This window comes from Leuciscus leuciscus (genome assembly GCF_965113295.1).
Source record: "Leuciscus leuciscus genome assembly, chromosome: 1".
NCBI classification, from domain to species: Eukaryota; Metazoa; Chordata; class Actinopteri; order Cypriniformes; family Leuciscidae; genus Leuciscus; species Leuciscus leuciscus.
This window is the reverse complement of record NC_138725.1, coordinates 21,308,534-21,335,135: the sequence shown is the minus strand read 5'-3', so window position 1 is coordinate 21,335,135 and position 26,602 is coordinate 21,308,534. Positions and strand designations below refer to the sequence as shown.

The 26,602-nt window shown below is 35.4% G+C and overlaps 1 protein-coding gene and 1 long non-coding RNA gene across 3 annotated transcripts in view; one reads left to right on the top strand and one right to left on the bottom strand.

Moving 5' to 3' along the window:
* Positions 1–66: 66 nt before the first annotated feature.
* Positions 67–9,907, bottom strand: LOC309503553. Its single transcript, XR_014207722.1, has 3 exons — positions 9,031–9,907; positions 8,484–8,646; positions 67–987 (listed from the first exon to the last, which is right to left on the bottom strand). It is a non-coding gene; the product is annotated as an uncharacterized lncRNA (long non-coding RNA).
* Positions 9,908–12,963: 3,056 nt separating this feature from the next.
* LOC309501520 (uncharacterized protein) overlaps positions 12,964–26,602 on the top strand; it is a 32,577-nt gene continuing 18,938 nt past the window's right edge. The window contains exons 1-2 of one of the 2 annotated variants that reach the window (XM_082173694.1): positions 12,964–13,282; positions 15,150–16,389. In XM_082173694.1, the coding sequence (XP_082029820.1) occupies positions 13,225–13,282; positions 15,150–15,520 (429 nt within the window). In that variant the 5' untranslated portion in view covers positions 12,964–13,224 and the 3' untranslated portion in view covers positions 15,521–16,389. Of the gene's footprint in view, positions 13,283–15,149; positions 16,390–26,602 lie in introns of those variants that run through there. The other variant, XM_082173692.1, reaches the window with a different exon arrangement.

Sequence of the window (26,602 nt, the reverse complement as noted above, 5' to 3'; positions counted from 1 at the left end):
TACATACTTTCACTTATATTAGGGATACAAATCTTATATATGAATGCATTGTAATTAAATGCCTATAGTTGGAGATTTTGTGTCTATTGTGTGAATACCAAATATAGTATTTTAATACAATAATGCAGTGTTTTCTTTGTCATTTTTGACAAATACTTCCACAAAGTACCATAACCATATGCCACAGCTTTAAAAATGCATCAGTATCACATGCATGTACACTGTAAAACTTTTCACTGTAAATTTACAGTAAAATACTGGCAGCTGGGTTGCCATCCACATACTGTATTTTTACACCACTAGTACAGTAAACAGCATTTACAGTACTCCACTGTAATTACCAAATACAGTATATACCACATACTTTTACCATATTAAACTTGTCTACAGCAATAAATTGTATTTTACAGGGAATAATGCTTTTATTACTACATAATTAAAATATTATATTTTAAGGTTTCATAAGAGTAGCCACACTAGGAAAAAGAAAACAACATTTTCTGGGTTTTAAAACATTTATTTTGGTTAAAAGCAAATATCAGAAAATTGCCTTCTGTGAACATGTTGGCTGAATTATTTTTTAAACATAAAATGCAATTTTAACACTTAACAACAAACAGGTAACACTTAGCACTTAATTAAAGGAATAGTTCACCCAAAAAATGTTATTAGCACATGATTTACTCACCCTCAAGTCATCCTAGGTCTATATGACATTCTGCTTTCAGACGAATACAATCAGAGTTATATTAATAAATGTCCTGGCTCTTCCAAGCTTTATAATGGCAGTCAATTGCTGTTTCTGTTTTGAAGTCCATAAATGTGCAAACGGAATCCCATTCAAAGTCTGCAAGTTTTCGCAGAAGTGAGGAAACCTGTAGGCTTACAGTGGTGTTCTTGTTTTGCACAACTTGGCCAGTTTTCTTTGAAGTTACTTGTCCTTTCTTTGTTTTTGATCCACGTTCAGGATTGATGTCAAGAAAGCGTCTAAAAGGCAGAAAAACAATGAAATATTATGGACTGAGTTTATATATTTTGACAGAGAGAGACAGCACAAAAGATTTGTAAAAAGAAACCAGATACCGGTTTTAACGACTAGTTTGTTTGGATAAAACTGAACAACATGAAAAAAAAATGCAATGTTGGATGTTGTGATCAATAACTGATATTTGTTCTGCCCTGGTTAAAATACATCAACTCAATGTGTCTGTTTACATGTGCACTGTCAACTAACTAAACTTTTGGAGGTGGGGTTGCCAGATTTAAAGTTTTATTCTACAACTTTTGTCTACTCATCACCCAGCTCATTAACAATATCATCCCCTCATCAGGTCCCATCAGAGTATCAGTGGAAAGGCAGTCATAGACTCTCAGTTTATATAGAGCACACATTGCCTGAATCCAGCCCAAACCTTTGTGACAGAAATAATTTAACTTATTGCAAGCCTTGCAATGTTTATTGCATATATGACTACACGATAATGTTAAACATGACATTTACCAGACTAAAATGCATGTTTGCACCCAAAAATTTTAATTCTGTCATTAATACTCACCCTCAAGACTTTGATTCATCTTCACAACACAAATTAAGATATTTTCAGGGTTCTTGCAGGTTTCAGCAAGTCAAATTTAACGTGTGTCAGAATCAGAATCAGATATATATTTTTTTTTATAGAAAATTGTACTATGCATATTATACTGTAAAAAAAAACATAATTAGTAGATTTTTTTGTTGATCATAGTTGATCATAACTAGAGATGAAATGGCATGAACATTTCATTTAAATGATTATAGTGACAAAAATGACCACGGTTTTCACAGAATCCTGTTCAAAAAGTACTAATACTACACAATGTCGAAAACCAGCAAATAACAAATAAAATTAGCATCAATATGCACTTTTTGTTTACATAAACATTAAAATAATACCATTAAAAATGATAGCCAGATTTTAAAAGTGTCTTGCAACATGTTATATACTAACATGTACAAGTTCAAACAAAGTTTAGACAAAGTTTTTTTATAAAAAGATAAACCTCACATATTTCAGACTTTAAATGATTTTTTTATAAAAAGATAAATTACCGACATTTACAATGCACTTTAGCTTCTTTTATTATTAATAGTAAAATTCGGTCGGATTTTCCCGCGGCGTCTGTCGTTGCTATGCAACCAAGCACTGCGCTCTCCACAATGACAAAGAAGTTTTAGTGGCTAATGGATTTCCACCGGCGAGAAACGCTTGCTGTAGCTCTGCTTCAAGATTTATTTACGGAGAAGAGAAAAAACACCCGTAGTGTTTGGGTGCACCCGGACCCTTCCAGTTGAGTGAGCTTTCAATGTTGTTACGGAAAGGGGCGGAGCTGATTGGTTGGTTCTTGTCACATGTCCTGCGGTGCGTTTGCGGCATTCTGAAGAGTTGAGATTTTTTTTATCTCGCTGCGCCTGGAAAAAAACGAGTGCGTCGCTTCAATTAAGAGCGCGCGCCTACATTTGAACGAACTTGAGCGCGCAAAAGATGCGATATGTGAACGGCCTGTTGGCGAGACCTTTTTTAGACCTGACTAAATAAAATTTAAGACCACGGATGAAAATCTGGCCTTTTTTAAGACATTTTAAGGCCTTAAATTTAAAGTTCAGAATTTTATACTTTTTAAGACCCCGCGGGAACCCTGATTTTTGATGAAATCTGAGAGGTTTCTGTCCTTCCATTGATATCAATGTCATTGCAACTGTCAAAGCCCAGAAAGGTGGTAAAAACATCAGTAAATAGTACATATAACTACAGTGGTTCAACCAGGGCTCCAGACTAACTTTTTTCACCTCCGTCCTGGAACCGTCCTGAAAAACGATTTGAACCGTCCTAAAGTGAATGTCAGCCGTCCCAAAATAAACATGTTGTTTCTGCACTTTGTTATTATCATCTATAGTTGTTAGTCACATAATAAAAACACCATTAAAATGTTTATGATATATATTATTTATTTAGCTCCATTCAAAGTAGTTATCTATAAACAGGTAAAAAACAGATTTAATAAAAAAATAACAGGAGTTAAATGCTTTTTTGTGTTAATGCAGAACAATTTTATTTTATTTTTTATTTTTTTTTACATTCGAAAATTAAGAGAAAAATACAGTTCAAAACATTTTTGAGTTGGTTGGATTAAACAATAACAAATAAATACTGGTGACTACATATCTCAAAAATATAATCATTCTTTATTCTTTCAAGCAGCAGACATATTTATTTGTATGAATTAAATATAATGAATCCTTATTAAAGCTATTAACGAGCAGTGAATGCTTTTCTCTTTTACTTTTGTTGCTTGATCAATATTAAGGACACAGACCGCATTAGGTTTATTACCCACTGTCACTTTAAGACATCGGATCATGTCCAATGACATGCGGATCCAATTGCACTGATGCACATCCGATACACTCAAAACTGTTTAAGACATAATCAACATAATTTACGTGAATACTCTCCAAAACGGACATTTCGACATAATGTTGTGTGTATTTGTCCACTCAGACACGAAAGAGAGCTCAATTCCGTACTCGCGCGCTGTATAGGTATCTGTGCATGGCTGCACGCTTCGGGTCGGGTGTGTGCGTACAGAAAACCGTACCGAATAGAGCTCTTTTTTTTGAGTCGTCACTCTTATTCAGATCTATATGTCTGCTCTACTCATTCTCCCAGACGTTTACATTTTTTAACGTTTTATGAGACATGCAGCGCATGTAAACTCGTGTGCCGCTGGGCAGTGGCGATTCTAGGGGGTGGCCTGGGGTGGCCGGTGCCACCCCTGAAAGCTCATTGGCCACCCCTGCGGCCACCCCAGATCTGATAGGTAGGTCAAGTTCGTCAACACAAGAAACGAGAAATGTTGTCAATCAGTGATGACAGCTGATCAACTGATTTAGGGCCAGTTTCACATTTTTAACTAACACAGGAACGGTCGTACTGAGACTGTGAGAGCTGATTTCTGCTCAGCGGACGTTTGGCCATGCAGATCAGATGACCCATGAGATAAGAGCACGCGCGCTGCACGGTGCACCTGCTGCTGCTGGTCCGTGAAACAAGAGGACGTCACACAGTTGCAACAATACAACAACGATAAAAACGCTGGAATCAGTCGATTGAGAGGTATGGTCGGGACCCAACGCAACAGAGTGCGGCACGGGAATATAGATCTGATGGCCGAGTGCGGGCGCGGGCGGTAATGCACTCGTGTGTCGATTCGCGGGAGTCGGGACTCCCGCAAAATAGAATGATCTATAAATTGAACAAATAAAAACAAATAAATTGTCATTTATCTGTTGCACAAAAGCAACAAGAACAACTAAAACAAAATAGAAACTATTTACAGGCCAGAGTCTCTATTTATAACATGTTTGCAGCGTTGAACAATGTAACCAATCACAGACATATGTGTTGATTTCTTGAACGCAATGGCCAATCAGATGCATTTAAGATAGAATCCCCTCACCGCTCAAAATGGACTTTTTGTTCAGTGCTGAATTCTGCATACTGGCAAATCATCTATTATATCAAACAAAGTGTAGATAATATGAAAGATTAATTATGCTGCCAGTTTCATTGATAATAACAGAGATTTGTGAGATGGCGATGAACTGAGATGTCAGCTTTTTAGGAATTATTAAGTGAGAAATCCGTCCCGCGCAGGTCTCTAATGTAGACTTTAAAAACAAACCACTAACATTATATTTACATTAACAGTAGCCTAGGCTGCAATCTAGTGTATGTAAACCTTTTTGCAGATAAACACAAATGCATTTTCGGACAAGTTAATGGCCAAGTTAATTGAGTAAATAATATCCCCCACTATGGCAATTAATAACAGACTATAGTAAACACATTTCCTAAATAGGCCTGTGACTATATCTTACATTTTATGAAATAGTACCATTATTTAAAAATAAAGTTTGCACTTTGTTACTATTATTAAAATCCTCTATTTCCTCTAATCTAGATCCAACTCCTCCCACCTTACATATAAGAGTTTAAAGGTTTACATAACATTACTTTATAGTATATATGGCCACCCCACTCTAGTTTTGTGTCCCATCTTGGCCACCCCAGTAAAAATGTCCTGGATACGCCTCTGCCGCTGGGTAGATCAGCACGTCACAGTAGCCTACAAATGTGCGCATCTACCACAAACGCAGGACATCAGTTCTGACTGGATCGCTTCCCAAATCGTCACTATCTAACATTTTTGTTGACGAAAATGTCAATAGATTTTCGTCATAGTTTTTGTCATTCAAAACTAGTTTTTATTTTGTTATTGTCTCGTTTTCGTCTGTGAAAATAAGCCATGTGAGATGTTCCGCGAAACAAGTCTCCGAGTGAGTAGCCGGCCAGTGATAGTAACTATAGTAACAGCATGAGAAGACACGCTCCGTTGTAGTCAGCGCTTGGTCGGTTAATTTTGGCATTTTCTAAGTAAGTTACCCTAATATAGGGTGACCATATTTTAGTTTTCAGAAAACAGGACGGGGGCTTGGTTGATGGGCGGGGCATGATTTTTGGGGAGGCGTGGTTAAGGGGTGGGGGCGTAGTTTGGGGGAGAATGCATCAAAAAATACAAATGCATTCACAACCTTGCAACTATGTTATACTTTAATACATAAAGTAATACATCCTTTCCATTCAATGTTTGGCACGCAACAATAGAATACTATATATATATATAAAAAAAAAATAGTTTAGCTTTTAACACCTTTTACATGACAATATTTCTTTTCATGGCCATAGCAGGTTAAAAATCTACTACTAAAATAAAAATAAAAAATCTACTATACTATTTCAGTAAAAAAACAATTTCAATCCTCCTGATGTTCTCTTAGCCTATACTTTCTTTATGTGCGCTTTTAGGTCGCTATAGCACCTTTATTTGACACTGACACGTACGTGCCAGCTTTGCAGTTCATGCATTCTGCTTTACACGGATCCCGACCGAAACGAAAACACGGGAATTTTCTCTGTAAATCATCTGTGAATTTACATTTGGGCTTTTTCTTTTTCTTTTTCTTTTTTTTTTTACGCTGTTAGCTACATCTTACCTCGAACTTGACCGTAAACTGAAAGCGTAAATCGTCACGTTGCTAAAATTCTGTGAACGTAAAGTCCGCCTACTTTGACTTGATTGGTCATTTCAAATATTCTGACATGGACAAGCAGTGACAGACCAATGACAATGAGGCTGCGATGAACAGACACACACACACACACACACACACACACACAGAGGCCTCTGTATTCTGACGTGCTCTCTGCTTGCCGCTGCGGATTGAAGAACGCGCTGATTATAACAAGACGGGACGAAGCCGGTTTCATTTGTTGTGTGTGCTAAGGAAAGCGTGTATTTAAAGAACACTCTTAATGGCCCAATGAAAAATAATGAAAACCAGGACATTTTCATCACTTTTTAAAAAACAGACAGGACGGCCAGGACACGACGTGAAAACAGGACATGTCCTGGGAAAACAGGACGTTTGGTCACCCTACCCTAATAGGCTAGTAATAAATAATAAGCGCTGCACTGTTTTACACTACGTCAACAGTGTAGGAGAATGACATGGAAAAGAAGAGATTATTCAACAATGTCGTTATTTTGGGGTTATTTTGCACACAAAAAGTATTCTCGTCACTTCATAATATTTAGGTTGAACCCAGGGCTCGAGACTAACGGCGTCCTATCGTCCTGGGGACGATAGAAAATGTGTTTAGGACGAACAGAAATATTCTCCAGGACGCCTACAGGACGAAAGACATTTTTGTATGTGTGTTCATTTATTACTAGCCTATTTAAAGCGTGTATTTAAAGAACACTCTTAATGGCCCAATGAAAAATAATGAAAACCAGGACATTTTCATCACTTTTTAAAAAACAGACAGGATGGCCAGGACACGACGTGAAAACAGGACATGTCCTGGGAAAACAGGACGTTTGGTCACCCTACCCTAATAGGCTAGTAATAAATGAACACACATACAAAAATGTCTTTCGTCCTGTAGGCGTCCTGGAGAATATTTCTGTTCGTCCTAAACACATTTTCTATCGTCCCCAGGACGATAGGACGCCGTTAGTCTCGAGCCCTGGGTTCAACCTAAATATTATGAAGTGACGAGAATACTTTTTGTGCGCAAAATAACCCCAAAATAACGACATTGTTGAATAATCTCTTCTTTTCCATGTCATTCTCCTACACTGTTGACGTAGTGTAAAACAGAGCAGCGCTTATGGGTTCTACATCAGAACGTAGGCTCACTATTGGCTAGCTCCTGGGTCATCACACACGACCAGAGTCGGCCAATAATAAGCATACGTTCTGACGTAGAACCCAGAAGCACTGCACTGGCTTTTTCTACCCGAGGCAAACTTTTGTTTAAAACCATACTTAGAATGGAAACGCCACTTTTAAGTTTGACCGTATTTTCGTTTTTGGTCAAATTGCCTTGTGAATGGGAGTGCTTGTGGCACTTCTATGATAGCATCAAAACTCACTATTTTTAAAACACTAAGAAGGCTCGACACAACATGAAACTGTGCTGGAAGTATCACCAGAGGCTCTACACATGAACTCCAGCATTGAGAACATTGTTTGTGTACACAGAGTTTAATAGAAAGATTTTGAACAACTCACTGAAGCTGTGTCCGCCGGCATTTAGTCAATTAGCAATAGTCGATCTAATAACTTTATTGTAGAGATGCTGTAAAGCCTAAACAATCTATGCTACTGTAATCTCCTATTATCTCTGTAAAGCTGAAACAGTCTATATTGTTAAAAGCACTATATAAATGAAGGTGACTTGACACTGTTTACTCTACGTCAACAGCGTAGGAGAATGACGTGAAAGAGAAGAGATTGTTGCATAATGTCGTTATTTTTTTATTTTTTGGTGTACAACAAATATTCTCGTCGCTTCATAATATTAAAGTTGAACCACTGTAGTTACATGGATTATTTTTAAACAATGTTTTTACTAGCTTTCTGGGCCTTAAAAGTTGCAAAGACGTTGCTGTCTATGGGTGGTTCAGAAACCTCTCAGATTTCATCAAAAATATCTTCATTTGTGTTCTGAAGATGAACGAAGGTCTTACAGGTTTGGAACGACATGAGGGTGAGTAATTAATGACAGAATTTTCACTAATCATTTAATTGAAAACAACTTGCACTGACATATCTTAAAATATGTGACTGCCACTGTTTTGTCTCAAGATGCACACCAGTAATGTTTTTTATTTATGTATTTATTTATTTATTTATAAAAGCTGCTTAAATACCCTAATTTTATTAAGGCCTAGACCTGGCTTAAGCTAAGCCCTGTATGGAAACCAGGGCCATATTGTTCATACCAGTAGTCAGCTTAATAAATCCTGTCAAGTCAAGGTTAATGACACAATTCAGTCTAATATATATATGAATGGCAAATATGCCAATGACTAACCTCTGAATAAACTCAAGGTACTGCCTCTTCCTGGTACTGCAAGCTGAACTCATAGGAGGAGGCAAACAGCGCTGCCAGGCCAGAGATGAAGAGGCTGTGATCCTTTCACACACACCTTGACTTTCCAAACTTAATATCCAGCACTGGTTGCTTAGAGATTGACCTGTAATGGAATAAAAAATAAATAATAATATTAATAATTAAAATAACTACTGTGGGTTCCACTGTGGTTTGATGTAGTTGTCTATTCATAGTTCTATGAATTACATTTTTCAACAAAAAATTTAAATTGGTTAGAATGCTAAAATGCACTGGCATATAATTTTGTTTGTTTTAAGCATAAACTCACTTAATTTTGACTTATTCTTTCAGAAAACAAGACAATTATTTTTACTTGTCTATTAAATGCTTCTTCATGTCATAATTGTAGATATCTGGACTGGAAACAAAATAAAAACACTAATTAAGAAAAACATATTTTGCAGTGGGGTGAGTAAATGATGGCTTTTCATTTTAGGTTTCATCTACCCCTTTAATGTTTACATACCAGGAAATAAGTCGTGGACTTTCTGGCAAATGTAGATTGCTGGACATCAGCGACGCAAATTCCTGAAACAATTTTTACAAAGGACAGCACAACCATGATCAACAGAACCAAAACATAAAACATATTACAGATTAATGAGATTTGCTTAATAATCTCTACTTATCTGCTTGAAGGATAACACCGTCTAACTTCTTTGAATTAGGGAGTAGTTGTAGGACCATGGGATGGCAATCAGGAATACTACATTTGAAAACAGCATTAGGAACATGGATTTTCATGTGCTAGCAAAATTCTGACAACGATTCAAAAGCACGATCACAGACCTGACAGAATTTGATAGCATTTTTATTTATTTTTTTACCACATAGACTATAACTGTAACAGTACTTAAAATCACTTACATTAACACTGGCCATAAGATTACAAAGCCTGAAACGAAAAAAATATATATCAAAAGCACGTCATGCAAATAGCATGGTAAATGTTGCCTATTATGTGAAATGTCAAAGTTACTTGGTAAACAGGTGAACAGAGTCAGTGAATCGCTTGCGCGGCCACGGTAGTAAACCGCGTTCGCAAAATCAAACCAAATACGTGGAAACAATGTAGAAATGCGAACGCAAAACAAAAACTTATATATTGGCTTACCGTATCACTCAGTTGAATAATTCTCCATCTTCTCAAACTCTAAATCCCACTTATCGTCACGCGCAGTTTCAGATGACAAATTCTTCCATCCGTCTTCATGCACCGTTAACGTCGTCCATTTTCTGCTGCGTCACAGGCAACTAATGTTTGAAACACGAACCGAAGCTCACAAAAGCTTAAAAATTGCTCACAGATTTGCAGACATTGTTTATCTTGATAACAGGAAAGATTATTCTGTTCAGTTGAATCCCGCTGACAAAACAAGTTTGCCTGTAGTAACTGCCTACTGTCTGCTCGCGTCACATTTGAACTGAATTGAGCGCGAAAGAAATCAATCCCACAATGCAATGCCTTTACAGTCAGTATGATATTGTATTACGAATTTATCGGGATGAAAACAGAAATGTGCTGTATATTTGCAGCTGTTCTGTAAAAGATACAGCTTAATACTGTATTATGGAAATACAGTGCAATTCTGTAAGAAATTCGCTGTAAATTTACAGTAAAGGGTTACAGTGTATGTTTACATACATTTATTAAATATGTGGAAAACAAATATGTATGTCACATATTTATACTTAATGTTGCCCATATATGCGAGAAACCAATACTATACTGTAATATGTGCAGATATATGGTATCATATATGGATGAACTCAAATATTTTCTTCACATGTTTGGACACATAAATGTTCATATATGTTGCAGGCATATATTGTGTTCTGAGATAAGTCAAATATATGTATAGATATATGTCATGCTATTTAAAATATAAGTACAAATATGGCCATATATTACATTTTTGTATGGGTAACAAGTTCTTTCTGTCAGGATAGGACACTTTAGTCTAAATGGAAAATATAGGCTTTAACTGAGAAATGGTCCCTTAAACTATAGACTTCAATGAACCCTATGTGTTTTAACAAGTTGAAGACCTTTCTTAAACACAAAACCAGTCCCTATTTAATTTCTGGAAGCCGGAATAAATAAGCAAGCACTGCTATTGCATTCAAATATCAAATACTGACTTTAAAAATAATACATGAAAATAACATTTCAGTAATCACACTGGTAACTTCAATAACCAAATAAAAATCTCCAGAGAAGTCATTCAAATCATGTGATATTTTGAAGGAAAAATATTGATTAATACCTTGATGATAATCACTCATTACATAAACATTGAAGCAGCAGTGGATTCCAGTCCACCCCCTTCAGTCCCCCGTTTTAGACCAATATGGGATCCTAAACACCACATCTGGTCTTTCCAAAAAGGCTGGTTCAAAATTTTAGGTTTCTGACCCATGGTCCTCTATCATGGTCAAATGTTTAATATATATATTGTTTTGTGGTGCTTAATTTAACCCCTTGTTTGGGTCTTAAATATAGACACCTTCTACCTTATTTTGTTTATTCTCAGGTTAGGTAAAGTCAGTCGAATTCGTTCTAAACAATAAGTACATAAATTTCCATACTTACAATTCAGTCGAAAGACTGCTCCGTGGTTTAGTTCAGCTCAATCTTTTGTAAAACAGAAACTTAAGGCAGGCGAGCTTCTTAATTTCAATTATATGTATTTCTTATTATATACAGGTTAACTAGTTTACATAAATGGTATTAATATATAAAATAAAAATAGAAGTAAATCAAAACCAAATAATTTGCAAGCTTTCATCTTCATGTGGCGCAATGGCAAGGCATCTAACACCGGAGAGGCCGTCCTTGGTGAACCAGCGTCTGACTTTGACATTCCTTACAATACTTTTTATAGTCCACACGCCCTCCGCACAGATTCAGTCCTTTACAGACAATCTGTCCAATCCGAAGTCTTGAACTGTCCTCAGTTCTGGAAACCCCCTTCTAAACTCCATATATAAAGCTCTTTCCTTTGTTCTCCTTTGCTTGCTGCTCTGGACCCTCTGCCTTTCTCCTGCGTCTCATGCTCCTCATCAAACGGGTAATGCTTGCCATTTCTACTTTGCTAAGATACATGCTTTCTACTACTTAGTGTTATTTCTATCTACCATATGCTATTCTTTCCATTGATTAAATGCTTAAACATGAGTACATTATTATCGTTTCCTGCATGCATTATTACAATAAAAACTATTACAAAACAAGTTGCAGTGTCTTTCTTATACAACACTCTTTCTTACTAAATCATAAACTTGGTTAGTAACATACATAAGCTTATACATAAAAGGCATTGGTTAATACAGAATAAATTGCATATATATTCCACTTACAAAGTTACAAGTGTGGATAATATCATGTCAGCCTATATGAGGCATTATAAGAGTATAAATTGCATATTCACTTAACATTGGGTTCCCCTGGATGTTCGGGATCACTTCCCCTTGAACAAGTAGCTTGAACTTTCCAGATGTTTTGCCCTTTTGGATCTCCAAATCATCTTGAGGTGAATCAAGTAAGCATATTTACAACAGAGAATAGTGTCAGGACCACAATATGAATAGCGTTTTACTCTTGGAACAATAGTGCTTTGTGGTGCTCTTATTTTTTAAAGTTTTATGATCATTTTCAGTTTCTGTACATATAAAATGTTATTATTTGAATGATCTAACTTTATAGTGATTAATGTAGTTATCATAAGATCAAACTTAATTTGGACACATTATGCTGCTGTCATTATTTATCTGTTGATGAAGTGAGTGTCATTAGTGATTGTTTTTGTATTATTGATGTTTTATCCATATCATGTTGTGAGAATTAACAGTATTGTCTTTCAATTGAGCAGTTTAATAGTCTTTCATCATCTATCCTGACTCAAGTAATGTGTTTCTAACAGTTAAACACTCAGAATAAAGTGAGATGATCTGCTGATGATCCTGAATGGCTTGTTGAATGAGTGTTGATAGTCTGAGGCTCATCAATATTAACAGATCTGCTGAAAACACTCTTTATTTCATGACAATAGTTCCTGTTTTCACCTCATTTATTATGCTGATGTCTTCAGATCTCCTGTAAATTGACACTTAAAGCTCATTTCATTGGTGTCAACAGACTGAGGGGATTTGTTGGCTACTATATGTTTATTTCTGTGTTTATGATTTTAACTGTTTTTCTTTTTTAAATTATTTATATTCTTTTCTATATTTCTAGATACCTATATTTTAATGAAGCAGCAGAATAATGTTAGGATTAACAAAAAATAATTAAAAATAATCTGTTACTGTACGATGAATAGATGGACAGACATACATGTTTAGAAATGTCATTTATTATAAAAACAAACTCAGTAATTGATATTTTTGATTTTGGCAGATCAGCTCCTCCCACTGCAATCACATCATCAGTGAAGCTCCTCCCACTGCAATCACATCATCAGTGAAGCTCCTCCCACATCAGTCACATCATCAGCGAAGCTCCTCCCACATCAGTCACATGGTCAGTGAAGCTCCTCCCACTGCAATTCACCAATAAATGCTGTAAATTCCCATCAGCTACAAGTGAAGACGAGCATCAGTGCATCAGGAGGAGCTGAAATCTGCAAAGACTGAGTTTATTAAAGAGGACAGTGAGAACATGAGTGATCCAGAACCCTGCAGAATGAAACACACTGAAGATCCTGAAGAACAAAGAGGTTCGTGTTTATTCTTGGTCAACATCAGATCAAGCTAAATACTATTTTAACTGTTTTATTTGACATTTATTTGATATCTGGTTCCCAATTTGCAACAATGTTACCAGAATTTTCAACATAGTTTACCTTTTAAAGAATAATCAGTAAACACCAAGTTACTGATAAAGTTGTATTTGTCAAATATCATACAAGTTATTCATAGTTCTAGAGATTCTTCTTACAGTAACTTTGGTAACAGGGTTGATGAATACAGTCAATGCTACAGTTTGTGTAAAAACTGAGACAATGGATTGAGATTATTCTCTTGTCTTCCCATCATGCAGTAGAAAGAGCCCAGATGATGTCACTTCCTGAGTGTCACAGTTTTAAGAAATGCTCTGTTTTTAAAGGAGGAAAATCATGTCAGGAGTAACAGGGTTGAGTGAAACATGTAGGACACAGATAATGCTAATAAAAATAGTTAATTTAAAACTAGTTAAAGCCGCGGCCGCTCTACACTTGTGAAATTTCTACAGACACTGCAACGGCCGTGAAATGACGTCACATTCTGTGGCAGTTTTTCACAAACATAAATTTAACATACCGGTATAACAAATAATAATAATTCAAAATTTAAAAATAAGCAATCCACTCCACTTGAATGCTAAACGTTTGTGTTATTTCTCACAGGGTTATTCACTTGAGCTTGTGTTTCTGGTGTCCCACTTTCACATGTGTATGAATGGAAGTCGGTGCAAGGAAACAGTCTAGTGTGAACGGCCATTAATAATTAAAACGTGTTTAGTAAAATAAATATCACAATATCTCTAAGTTGGTGTCAAAATATGGCAGTATTGTATATTTTAATGTTAATATCATGTTAGATAATTGTGTCATTGATCAAATTAATAGTTCTTGCTAAATGTTTATAATGTTTTAAAAATAATAACTGGAAGATACATTTACCTCATTCATGGAAAGTTTCAAGGACATATAATCAATTTATAAAAAGGCATCAAATTATCATAATATTTTATAACAGTTGTCTACTTTCTACCATTACATCAGGGCTCACTTTCATGTCCTTTCACTTTATATTTCTCTCTTTTAATTATTTTGATGTTCTGAAAATTAAATGTAACATTTTTTTCATTCATGTCAGTCCTGATGGAAGTGAAGGAGGAGAGTGAAGAACTGAGTGAAGTGAAGGAGGAGAGTGAAGAACTGAGTGAAGTGAAGGAGGATAGTGAAGAACTGAGTGAAGTGAAGGAGGAGAGAATGAGGAGAGTGAAGAACTGGGTGAAGTGAAGGAGGAGAGTGAAGAACTGAGTGAAGTGAAGGAGGAGAGAATGAGGAGAGTGAAGAACTGGGTGAAGTGAAGGAGGAGAGTGAAGAACTGAGTGAAGTGAAGGAGGAGAGTGAAGAACTGAGTGAAGTGAAGGAGGAGAGTGAAGAACTGAGTGAAGTGAAGGAGGAGAGTGAAGACCTGAGTGCAGTGAAGGAGGAGAGAATGAGGAGAGTGAAGAACTGAGTGAAGTGAAGGAGGAGAGAATGAGGAGAGTGAAGAACTGAGAGAAGTGAAGGAGGAGAGTGAAGAACTGAGTGAAGTGAAGGAGGAGAGTGAAGAACTGAGTGAAGTGAAGGAGGAGAGTGAAGAACTGAGTGAAGTGAAGGAGGAGAGTGAAGAACTGAGTGAAGTGAAGGAGGAGAGAATGAGGAGAGTGAAGAACTGAGTGAAGTGAAGGAGGAGAGTGAAGAACTGAGTGAAGTGAAGGAGGAGAGAATGAGGAGAGTGAAGAACTGAGAGAAGTGAAGGAGGAGAGTGAAGAACTGGGTGAAGTGAAGGAGGAGAGTGAAGAACTGGGTGAAGTGAAGGAGGAGAGTGAAGAACTGAGTGAAGTGAAGAAGGAGAGTGAAGAACTGAGTGAAGTGAAGGAGGAGAGTGAAGAACTGAGTGAAGTGAAGGAGGAGAGTGAAGAACTGGGTGAAGTGAAGGAGGAGAGTGAAGAACTGAGTGAAGTGAAGAAGGAGAGTGAAGAACTGAGTGAAGTGAAGGAGGAGAGTGAAGAACTGGGTGAAGTGAAGGAGGAGCGTGAAGAACTGAGTGAAGTGAAGGAGGAACATCATGTTAAACCTGGAGAAAAACCTTTGAGTCGCTCAAAGACTAAAAATACATCTTTAAAGAAAAGAGACAAGAAATCTACAACCTGCACTCAGTGTGGAAAGAGTTTCACAACCAAAGTCTTGAATGTCACATGAGGATCCACACCGGAGAGAAGTTGTTCTCATGTGATCAATGCAGCAAAACATTTCATGGGTCATCAAGCCTGAAGAGACACTTGAGAGTTAATATGAAGGAGAAGCCACATTCATGTTCTGTGTGTGGAAAGAGTTTTTCACTGCTGCCATATTTACATAAACATGAGAAAATTCACACTGGTGTGAGAGAGTACATGTGCTTTGAGTGTGAGAAGACTTTTTCTTCATCAAGCCATTTAAAACGGCACCAGAGAATTCACACTGGAGAAAAACCTTACAAGTGTTCACTCTGTGACAAGAGATTCAATCGATCATCAAATCTGAAAACACATGAGAGGATCCACACTGGAGAGAAGCCGCACACGTGTGATCAGTGCGGGACAAGTTTCTCTTTTAAAACTCACCTGAAACGACACATGAAGATCCATGCAGTGGAGAAACCACTTAATCACAGTCTGATATCACAGTAAATAGTTTATTTTCATGTGCTGAGCAACAAAGTCTCTTCTGTGTAACTGTGGGATTACAAATGTAAGAACCCTTGTGAAAAAAAAAAAAGCACTTTAGTGTACTTTTATAAAGTGTACTTATTATACAAATAATATACTTTAAATGTATACACTTAAGTATAACTCAAATGCAATGTTTTCACCGGTCTGAATGCACATTAAGTATAATTGATTTGAAATATATCACATATTAAGTTGAAATAAAATGCAATATGTTGTCATTAAGAGTGATTTTTTTTTTTGTACCACTTAAGTGGGACTTTAATACAACTTTATATTTACTTTCATAATTGCTTCTAGTGTCTTTAAAATTTATTTCAAGTGCACTGCTCAATGCATTGACAAGCAATTCATGTGAACTAAAATGTACTTTAATGTCAGTTAACAATACACTTAAGTGTGAATTAAATGTAATGTTTGCACCGCTTAAGTGCATTTTATTTGTATTTAATTTCAAATGTATCACAGATGAAGTTCATATTAAATGCAATTAGTTGAACTTTTGAATGCTTTTTTTAAAACATAAATGGGACTTTAATACATATTTAATAAGTACTTTGTGTATTTAAAATATAGTTAAAGTGTAGTTTAATGAACTGACAAGCAATTCATGTGAACTAAAATATACTTTAATGTCAGTTAACAATACACTTAAATGTAAATTAAGTGTAATGTTTTCGACAAACGTATTGCATGTAATTGATTTCAAATGTATCACAGATTAAACTCAAATTAAATGCAATTAGTTGAAATTAAGAGTGCTTTTTTGGAACAACTTAAGTGGGACTTTAATACATTTTTATTTGAACTTTGAAATATGATAAAAGTGTACTTCCAAATATACTGACAAGCAATTAATGTGGACTAAAATATACTTTAATGTAATATACATGTACACTATTATAGAATTAAATACATTTGTAATAAAAAAAAATAATAATAAAGTTGCAATTTATTTCAAATTTTAATGAAAAAAATCTTAACCTAGTTACAATCAACACAAATTCAATTTAAAACCCTCTACGTACATTTACTGACAAAATCTCTAAAATAAATACATAAAAACCTTTCTGTTGATGCACAAAAAAAAACCCCAAAGAAACACTATACATAAACAGTTACAACACCTAGGGATATTCTGTCATCATATACTCACCCTCAAGTTGTTTCAAACCTGTATGAATTTATTTCTTATGCTGAACACAAAAGATGATATTTCGAAGAATGTCAGTAACCAACCAGTTAACTGGTCCCATTAACGTCCATAGTAGGAAAAAAAAATACTATGGAAGTCAATGGGGTCCATCAACTGTTTGGTTACGGACATTTTTAAAAAAAATATCTTCCTTTGTGTTCAGCAGAATAAATAAATTCATACAGGTTTGAAACAATTTTGAGGGCGAGTATGATGACAGAATTTTCATTTTAAAGTGAACTATCCCTTTAACTCATTTATAAAGAGTCTGGAGGACAATGATGCTTATTATGCACAATCATTTTCTCCCTCATACAAAGGTACCTAAACCTATCCATCACAGAAAACATTTAGCATTTTTACATTTTCAGAAAACATCATTCTGTATGGATTTATAAGATTGTTTGCATGTAATTTACTGGTATTACTATACTTTTGGGGTAATTTGGTCCCCATAACCTAGGGATTACCAGTACACACATAATTTTAGAAGCAAACACACAGTACCTCAAACACACAACCCATGAATTAATACAAACAAAATGTGAAGAAAAGTATCATTCCATGTACAACACTAAGATTCAAATGGGTAATGCTTTACAAAAAGGTATTATTAGTTAACTACTTCAGTTAACATGAACTAAGAATGAATAATACTTTAAGCATTTATTAGTCTTAGTTAATGTTAATTTCAACATTTAATAATGCATTATTATATTCAAAAGTTGTGTATTAAAATTAGTTAATGCACTGTGAACTCACATGAACAATGACTATAAATTGTATTAACTAACTTAAACTATATTTTAATTAACTAATATTAACAAAGATTAATAAATACTGTAAAAAAAAAAAAAGCTCATTGTTAGATCATGTTGGCTAATAGATAAACTATCATTAACATAGCACACTTTACATAGCACCAACATTAAACAGGACAAAATGCTTACTCCAGCATTACAGTGAATATAAGTTTGTCTAAAAACAAAACAAAAACTGAAGAAATCCAAAGGCACAAAAACAAGATAACCAAAATCATGTCACCAATTTTTTTTTGAAGTTGTTGGAAAGTGCTGTTTATGTCAATGTCCCAGAAGCTCTCCAGAGTAAATGTGAATGGAAATGTTCCAAAGAGGCAGAAAAGTCAGAAAAAATACCTTGAGAAAAAAAAAAAAAAAAAAAAAAAAACAGAAGGAAAACATTTGTTTATAAAACAGATCCAGTCCATTATTATATTTGGCTCAAATGAATGAAATTGATAGATATACAGTTGTGCTTTAAAGTTTATATACACCTTGCAGTATCAGCAAAATGTTAATAATTTTAGCAATAAGAGGGATCACAAAAATGTATATGTTCTCTTTTTATTTAGTACTAACCTGATGAAGCAGTTTATTCTGCAAAGCGTACGTAAACTTTTGACTGCTAGCCTAACTGTTGATGAATGTGTGATGAATTACCTCAGTCATCAGGGTCACATCGTAGTGCTGGGCAAGGTTCCTTCTATTTCCCACAAACACCAGGATTCCACTGACCACACCATCTTCACTGACACTGGGCTTAAAGTGATTAAAAATAGAGAACATTTGTATTGCTACTTTACAGGGAAATGTAAATGTGGATAGGAGCAGGCTTCACTCGAGTATACTTGTCAACTTTAAGAGTGCTGGCCTAAATAATGATAATCATGAAAAGGGAGGGAGGCCGCAGCCGCCGCACTATGCTTAAATATATATATATTAGAGGTGGGCATAGATTAATTTTTTTAATCTAGATTAATCTAGATTAATTTTGAAATTAATCTAGATTAATCTAGATTAAAATGGCTCATTTGAATTCTGCCGAAGGCATTCAGAATATGTGTGCTACCCAAATAATGACTATAAAAGTAAGTCTTTGAGAACGGGTTTCTCAAGCCAGGTGGCGCATTAGACCAGGGGCTCATCTCCTGTTTCCAAAATGCATCATAAACTGCTTGAGAAAGCTGTTCTACTCATAGACTGTAAAAGGTTACTGTTACCGTCCGTAGGCAACATTAGGTAGGCCTATGTTATTATCAACTACTATAGGCTATCAATTAGGGATGGGCGATATGGCCTAAAATCTATATTGTGATATACATTGCAGCCTCTTGCGATAACGATATACAGTATATTATAATAAAACCATTTCAGAACAGGTTACACAGACCCATGCTAAACTGCTAAATGTTTTTTTTTTTAAAGGGTGTATGTAGTTTTGAGAACATATATTGTGCAAAACTGTAAGTATACAACATCATTTTGCAGATAAATAAAATTTAAGTACACTAGCTGCAGAGACTTAAGCAGGTCTAATGTTTATTATGGCTTGGAGCTTATGAAACCCCAAATTTAAAATTAGAATATTGTCTAACTGATGTCTTTTCAGTTAAAAAGAAACACAACAATGATTCTTAAAATCGAGATTATGTGCTACACCACTAAGATATATTGGAATGGGAATAATACGCGCGCGCTGGTATTCAGTGATATCATGTTTCGTTTTGAATTTGAGGTGGTAGAACGGATTAGTCAGCCCGGTATCACCCCAAAACGTCATATACTGACGCGTCTTGACCATGCGTCAACATACGACGAAAAGGGTACCCCTTTAACGTCAATATGAGACGCAGACAGAAGCGCACCAGCAGCGCCTCCTAGCGGTACCATAACGCATACCTAAACCTACCCATAACCTGAATCGTCACACATGGACGTTAGGGGGTACCCTTTTACCTATTTACCACGGTTGACACAGCAATGCAGCAGCCTTCTTCCTTTGGTTTGTTACCTGTAAAATACATGGTGATTATAGGGGCATATGTAAATGCACAGGTGGAAAAGATTCAAAGCATTAAAGCTATAGGGATATTTAGTGACTTGATAGTAGTGTTTTAGCTTGATCAAGGTGTGCTGTCTTGGCAATATATTTTGTACATACTCATGTACATCTAGCAGCTACTCAAATGAGTCAAAAGAATATTTTATGCATATAACAATTAGGGTTGCAAAGGGGCGGAAAATTTCCGGTAAATTTCCATGGGAAGTTAAGCTGGGGAATTTTGGAAATATTCATTACCACGGCAACCGCTTGCGCGTCCACTCTGAAAGTAACTGTAATAAGAGACGGATAGATACATTATTTAAGGTTATTTCTATTCATTAGAATATTGATATATGAACTTGTTGTCAAGTAAGCCCCGTTGCGAGCATGTGCGTCTCTCTAAACTTTCAGTGTGCTGCACTGCTTTAGTTGACTTCCGCACCTTCCCCCCCCCCCCCCGAAAATATCACCTTAATTTTGAAAACGTAATTCCTTTTGTGGATCCTCTTGGTCTTTCTTCATGTTTCTTTGACAAATATCAGTGTCTCAGTCTCACGCACGCTGCACGCGAGTTAACCACGCCTACTTATTTACATGTCGCGGTATACACGTAATAAAAAAATCTGTTACGGTTGACATTTTCTTCCGCGTTAACGATATATACCATCATACAGCCCAGCCCTACTTATGTGGTAAATAAAGTTATGCTAGCTTATTTAGCATCCAACTTATCAGCTTGCTATCTACTAGATGAATACATTTGCATCTGATATTTGCAATTTAAACATTTAATAAATATATTTCCCCATAATATCATCAAAACTTACTTCACTTTGTTTAGTCCACAGGCTCAAATGTGTGCCTTCAATAGTCTTGTGCTTTGGGCTTCTGTACATGTGATGGAGGCATGCACAGTGCCAGTAGGGGGTGTGGTCTCAATAGCCATGCAGTAAGCAGTGTGCTATGTGCATGTGATTGAGGAATGGCATGAATATTCAAGTGTATTTGAATGGCATCTGTTTGTTTTTGTCAAGATTATGCTAAAATATACTTTCCTCAACTATATTTAAGTTCCCTATGAAGAGCCAACCCTCAACTTTGAAAATTCCCAGTTTATTCCTGTTTATTCCCATAAATTCCTGTTAATTCCCTTAAATTCCCATTAATTCCCATGGAAAGTTTCCATCTTTGAAAATTCCCATAATTTTGCAACCCTAATAACAATTATGTTGACTGAACATGTTATGCATAAGATGCTAAACATATGTAAACCATACATATTTAACATTCATTTTTCTTTCTGCAGCGGCAGGAAATAACACAGTATTACATCAGCTGAATGTATGTCTGAAACATTTGCCTGAGAAAGTGCATCCGATCTTTATATGTATACATAACTTAATAAACCAAACACAATTTTAAAGTAAATTCATAATGAACACTATAACCTTGTAAATGGAGTCAATCTGAATCGAATTAAACGCATTTCACAATCACCTCGTGTTACAGCGTTCACGAAATGGCGGACAGTCTGCATATCAACATATTCACAACCTCGAACGTCATTAGCAGCTACTCGAAATATCTGCGGCATATACATTTGCATTACAGATCTCGTGTGCATATTATTAAGTTGTTGTAACAATAATACCTGCAAAATAACAGGAAAAATTGATGAGACAGGAGCCACTGTGTCACGTTTCACCAAATCCTTAACAGAGAGCAGATGTGAGGGCGCAGGCGCACACAGCTCCTAACAGCGCATTTTTCAAACTCTAGTGAAGTAGTGCGTCATCATGACGTAGTATTTCCGGCGCATGCGCATTAAACAACATGTTCGTATATTTCATGCATAGACTGTATATAAAAGGGTTATTTATTTCAGCTTTTCTGTTTAAGTTGAAGTTGTTCTAACTCATTGTGTTGTTAGACTCTGTAGCCTAAATTCACAAAACTTGACTCTTTCACCTAACTAAAAATCAATATTTTTGTTCAGTGTAGTCTGATTACAATTAAATGTGTGTTTAATTGACTAAGAACAACATAATTATATTGAAAGTATTCTGTCCACAGTTGTAAAGTACAACACATTACTATTATGCTAAGACTGTCAACAATATGTTGTACTTAATGCGCAAGTATATATTCTTGCCTAGTCTATATTATAGACTAAACGTATTTAAAATACATTAACAAATAATTTTTGGACAACACACCTGAGTTGTAATTAAAATCAATTATTTTCCATGTTTTCCATTAAAGTTCTTATTTTATTTAGTACATTAGTCAATACATCAAAATAAATTTACTTTAATAACTTATAACTTTAACTTTAATAACTTTAAAACACTAAAAAATCATAATTATTTAAAATGTTTGTTTAAGTAAAACTTAAGCAGACATTATTAAAAAGTGCATTTTTTAAAACATGCACTTAAGTGTGTTTAGAAATATTATCATGAAAGTGTACTTTCTTTAAATAAAAAATAATTAGACATTATTATAATGTGCATTTTTAAAAAGTACACTTAAGTGTGTTTAGAAATATTGTGATGAAAGTGTATTTTCCTTAAGTAAAACTTAATTAGATATTATTACAAAGTGCATTTTTAAAAAGTACACTTAAGTGTGTTTAGAAATATTGTGAGGAAAGTGTACTTTCTTCAAGTAAAACTTAATTAGACATTATTACAAAGTGCATTTTTAAAAAGTACACTTAAGTGTGTTTAGAAATATTGTGATGAAAGTGTACTTTCTTCAAGTAAAACTTAATTAGACATTATTATAACGTGCATTTTTAAAAAGTACACTTAAGTGTGTTTATAAATATTGTCATGAAAGTGTACTTACTTTAAGTTAAGTTTAATTAGATATTATTACAAAGTGCATTTGTAAAAAGTGCACTTAAGTGTGTTAAGAAATATTGTCATTAAAGTGTATTCCATTTAAGTACACTTAAGTGGTCTTTAATTTGAATTATATTATATTATCTGCAAGTGCACTTTTTAAAAAAGTATACTTTTATTATTTTAAGCACACAAAAAGTACGCTTTCAATACAATTAAGTACACTTCTTTTTCACAAGGGTACATTTACGAATAACGGTAAAATGCTGCAAATATTTTTTTCTTACACTTGAAAGGTGATTTACACCTTTACAAATCTACTACGTTTTAAATACATTTGTCCTTGGGTTAGAATGTTTTGGATGGTTCTCATCAGAAGGTAATATGATGCCATAAAGAATCTTCTCTTGTGCATGCAAATTTAATTTACGCTTGCAAACTTATGTACACTTTCACAAATCTTACCCTGTGCATACGATTCTTTATGGCATCATATTACCTTCTGATGAGAACCATCCAAAACATTCTAACCCAAGGACAAATGTATTTAAAACGTTTGTTTGACCTGTTCAATTCTCAATGCACCACGTATGCAAATTCCTGGACAATGCATCTTTAATTTGGCCAAAATCAAACAGGTAATTTTCTCCAAGTAGAGATTCTGTTGAATAAATGTGTTTGTGCCGCAGAAAATCCCTAAATGGTGTTGTCTTGATAATTAAGAAAATATTGTTAGGAGGAAACATGATATTAGCCTGTTTAATGGTATCATAGATTATAACATATTTTATATTTAAGTACATCTAGTCATTAAAAGTACAAAATCTTCCCAACTAGAGTCCACCAGTGAATCTCAGCCATTTCCAGCCCTGGATCTAACAGATCTTCATGTGTATCTTCAGCTGACTTTTAATAGAGAAACTCTTCCCACACTGATCACACGTGTGTGGTTTCTCTCTACTGTGGATCCTCTCATGTTTTTTCAGAGTTGATGACTGACTGAATCTCTTGTCACAGTGTGAACACTTGTAAGGTTTTTCTCCAGTGTGAATTCTCTGGTGCTGTTTTAAACTGGCTGCTGTTATAAAAGTCTTCTCACACTCAAAGCACATGTACTCTCTCACACCAGTGTGAATTTTCTGATGGGTATGTAAATTTTGCAGCTGTGAAAAACTCTTTCCACATACAGAACATGAATGCGGCTTCTCCTTTGTATGAACTTTCATGTGTGTCTTCAGGTCTGATGACCCAATAAATGTTTTGCCGCACTGATTACATGTGAACGGCTTCTCTCCAGTGTGAACTCTCATGTGAATCTCAAGACTTTGTTTGAGACTCCAAGTGTTGAGTCCAAGTTTGAGACTCTCAAGACTCCAGTGTGAACTCTCATGTGAACATCAAGATGTTTGGTTGTGATACTCTTTCCACACTGACTGCAGGTTGTAGATTTATTGGCTGTTCTTTTGTTTATAAATTTATTTTTAGTCTTTAAACGACTCAAAGGTTTTTCTCCAGGTTTGACATGATGTTTCTCCTCCACTTCACTCAGTTCTTCACCTTCCTCCTTCACTCAGTTCTTCACTCTCCTCCTTCACTTCACTCAGTTCTTCACGCTCCTCCTTCACTTCACTCAGTTCTTCACGCTCCTCCTCCACTTCACTCAGTTATTCACTCTTCTCCTTCACTTCACTCAGTTCTTCACTCTCCTCCTTCACTTCACTCAGTTCTTCACTCTCCTCCTTCACTTCACTCAGTTCTTCACTCTCCTCCTTCACTTCACTCAGTTCTTCACTCTCCTCCTTCACTTCACTTAGTTCTTCACTCTCCTCCTTCACTTCACTCAGTTCTTCACGCTCCTCCTCCACTTCACTCAGTTATTCACTCTTCTCCTTCACTTCACTCAGTTCTTCACTCTCCTCCTTCACTCTCCTCCTTCACTTCACTCAGTTCTTCACTCTCCTCCTTCACTTCACTCAGTTCTTCCACTTCACTCAGTTCTTCACTCTCCTCCTTCACTTCACTCAGTTCTTCACTCTCCTCCTTCACTTCACTCAGTTCTTCACGCTCCTCCTCCACTTCACTCAGTTATTCACTCTTCTCCTTCACTTCACTCAGTTCTTCACTCTCCTCCTTCACTTCACTCAGTTCTTCACTCTCCTCCTTCACTTCACTCAGGTCTTCACTCTCCTCCTTCACTTCACTCAGTTCTTCACTCTCCTCCTTCACTTCACTTTAAACGAAGGTTTTTCTCCAGGTTTGACATGATGTTTCTCCTCCACTTCACTCAGTTCTTCACTCTCCTCCTTCACTCTCCTCCTTCACTTCACTCAGTTCTTCACTCTCCTCCTTCACTCTCCTCCTTCACTTCACTCAGTTCTTCACGCTCCTCCTTCACTTCACTCAGTTCTTCACTCAGTTCTTCACTTCACTCAGTTCTTCCACTTCACTCAGTTCTTCACTCTCCTCCTTCACTTCACTCAGTTCTTCACTCTCCTCCTTCACTTCACTTAGTTCTTCACTCTCCTCCTTCACTTCACTCAGTTCTTCACTCTCCTCCTTCACTTCACTCAGTTCTTCACTCTCCTCCTTCACTTCACTCAGTTCTTCTCTCTCCTCCTCCACTTCACTCAGTTCTTCACTCTCCTCCTTCACTTCACTCAGTTCTTCACTCTCCTTGCTCACTTCTTTTGGGTCTGAAATGAGAGAAAAATAATTTAATTTAATTTTTAGAACATCAAAATTCCACGAGAGAAAAATGTATATATATACAACATGGCCATAATACAGACAATAATAATCTATCTATCTATCTATCTATCTATCTATCTAGATAGATAGCATTCTAGCTTTTAAAACTACTAAACTAAGACTCTTAGCTATTTCAAACTTAAAAGGCTTTGTCAAGCAACTTTTTTTAACCTAGTTAGTATTTGTTATTTAGTTTATCTTTTGTAGTTGTTTAAAAAAAAAAGAAAGAAAAAAAACTCCTTTTTACAAAAAGAGTGTGACATCAATTCATGACCATTGCAGAAATTTGATTGCTGTCTAGACAGTTTTAAATTAAAGTAAAATTAGAGTTTGCTTAAGTTATGATTACAATCCTGTCAGCCATTCTGGCAAGTCAATTTACTTGATACAGTTTAATGTTTATTGCTTAAAAAACAATGTTGTAAACTATGTTGAGAAATGTCAGACATTTTGTTACAGTAACATGGTTGCAAAAAAATTGTGAACCAGAGCTAAAATTATACTTAGTTTGACAGCAAATCAGTTTTTTATACACTCTTTCATGTAGTTGCGATGGTATATTGTGTCATGTTTATCAAATTAAAACTGATTCAAAAATGTAGACTCCACTTCATTGATAGTAGCTTATGTTGAACTTTATTCTTGTTCAAACTGTATGAAGCAGTACATAAAGTATGAATTAAAAAAAGTATGCTTCACTGACTGAACTGCAGATTGATCAGAGGAAATAAAACAATAAAAAAATCAGTTACCGAGTTCATTTTCATAGGGTCAAACGCCAAATATGTCTGCATCAAATTAAATTTACAAAAGTGAGTTTACATAGAAAACCCATTCAATGCAAGTGTCTATTTTAATGTTTCAAAAAACGTTTGTGAAAAGAAAATGTCAAAATACAGATGAAATAATGTCCCATTGTCATTCAGCATAACATAAATAT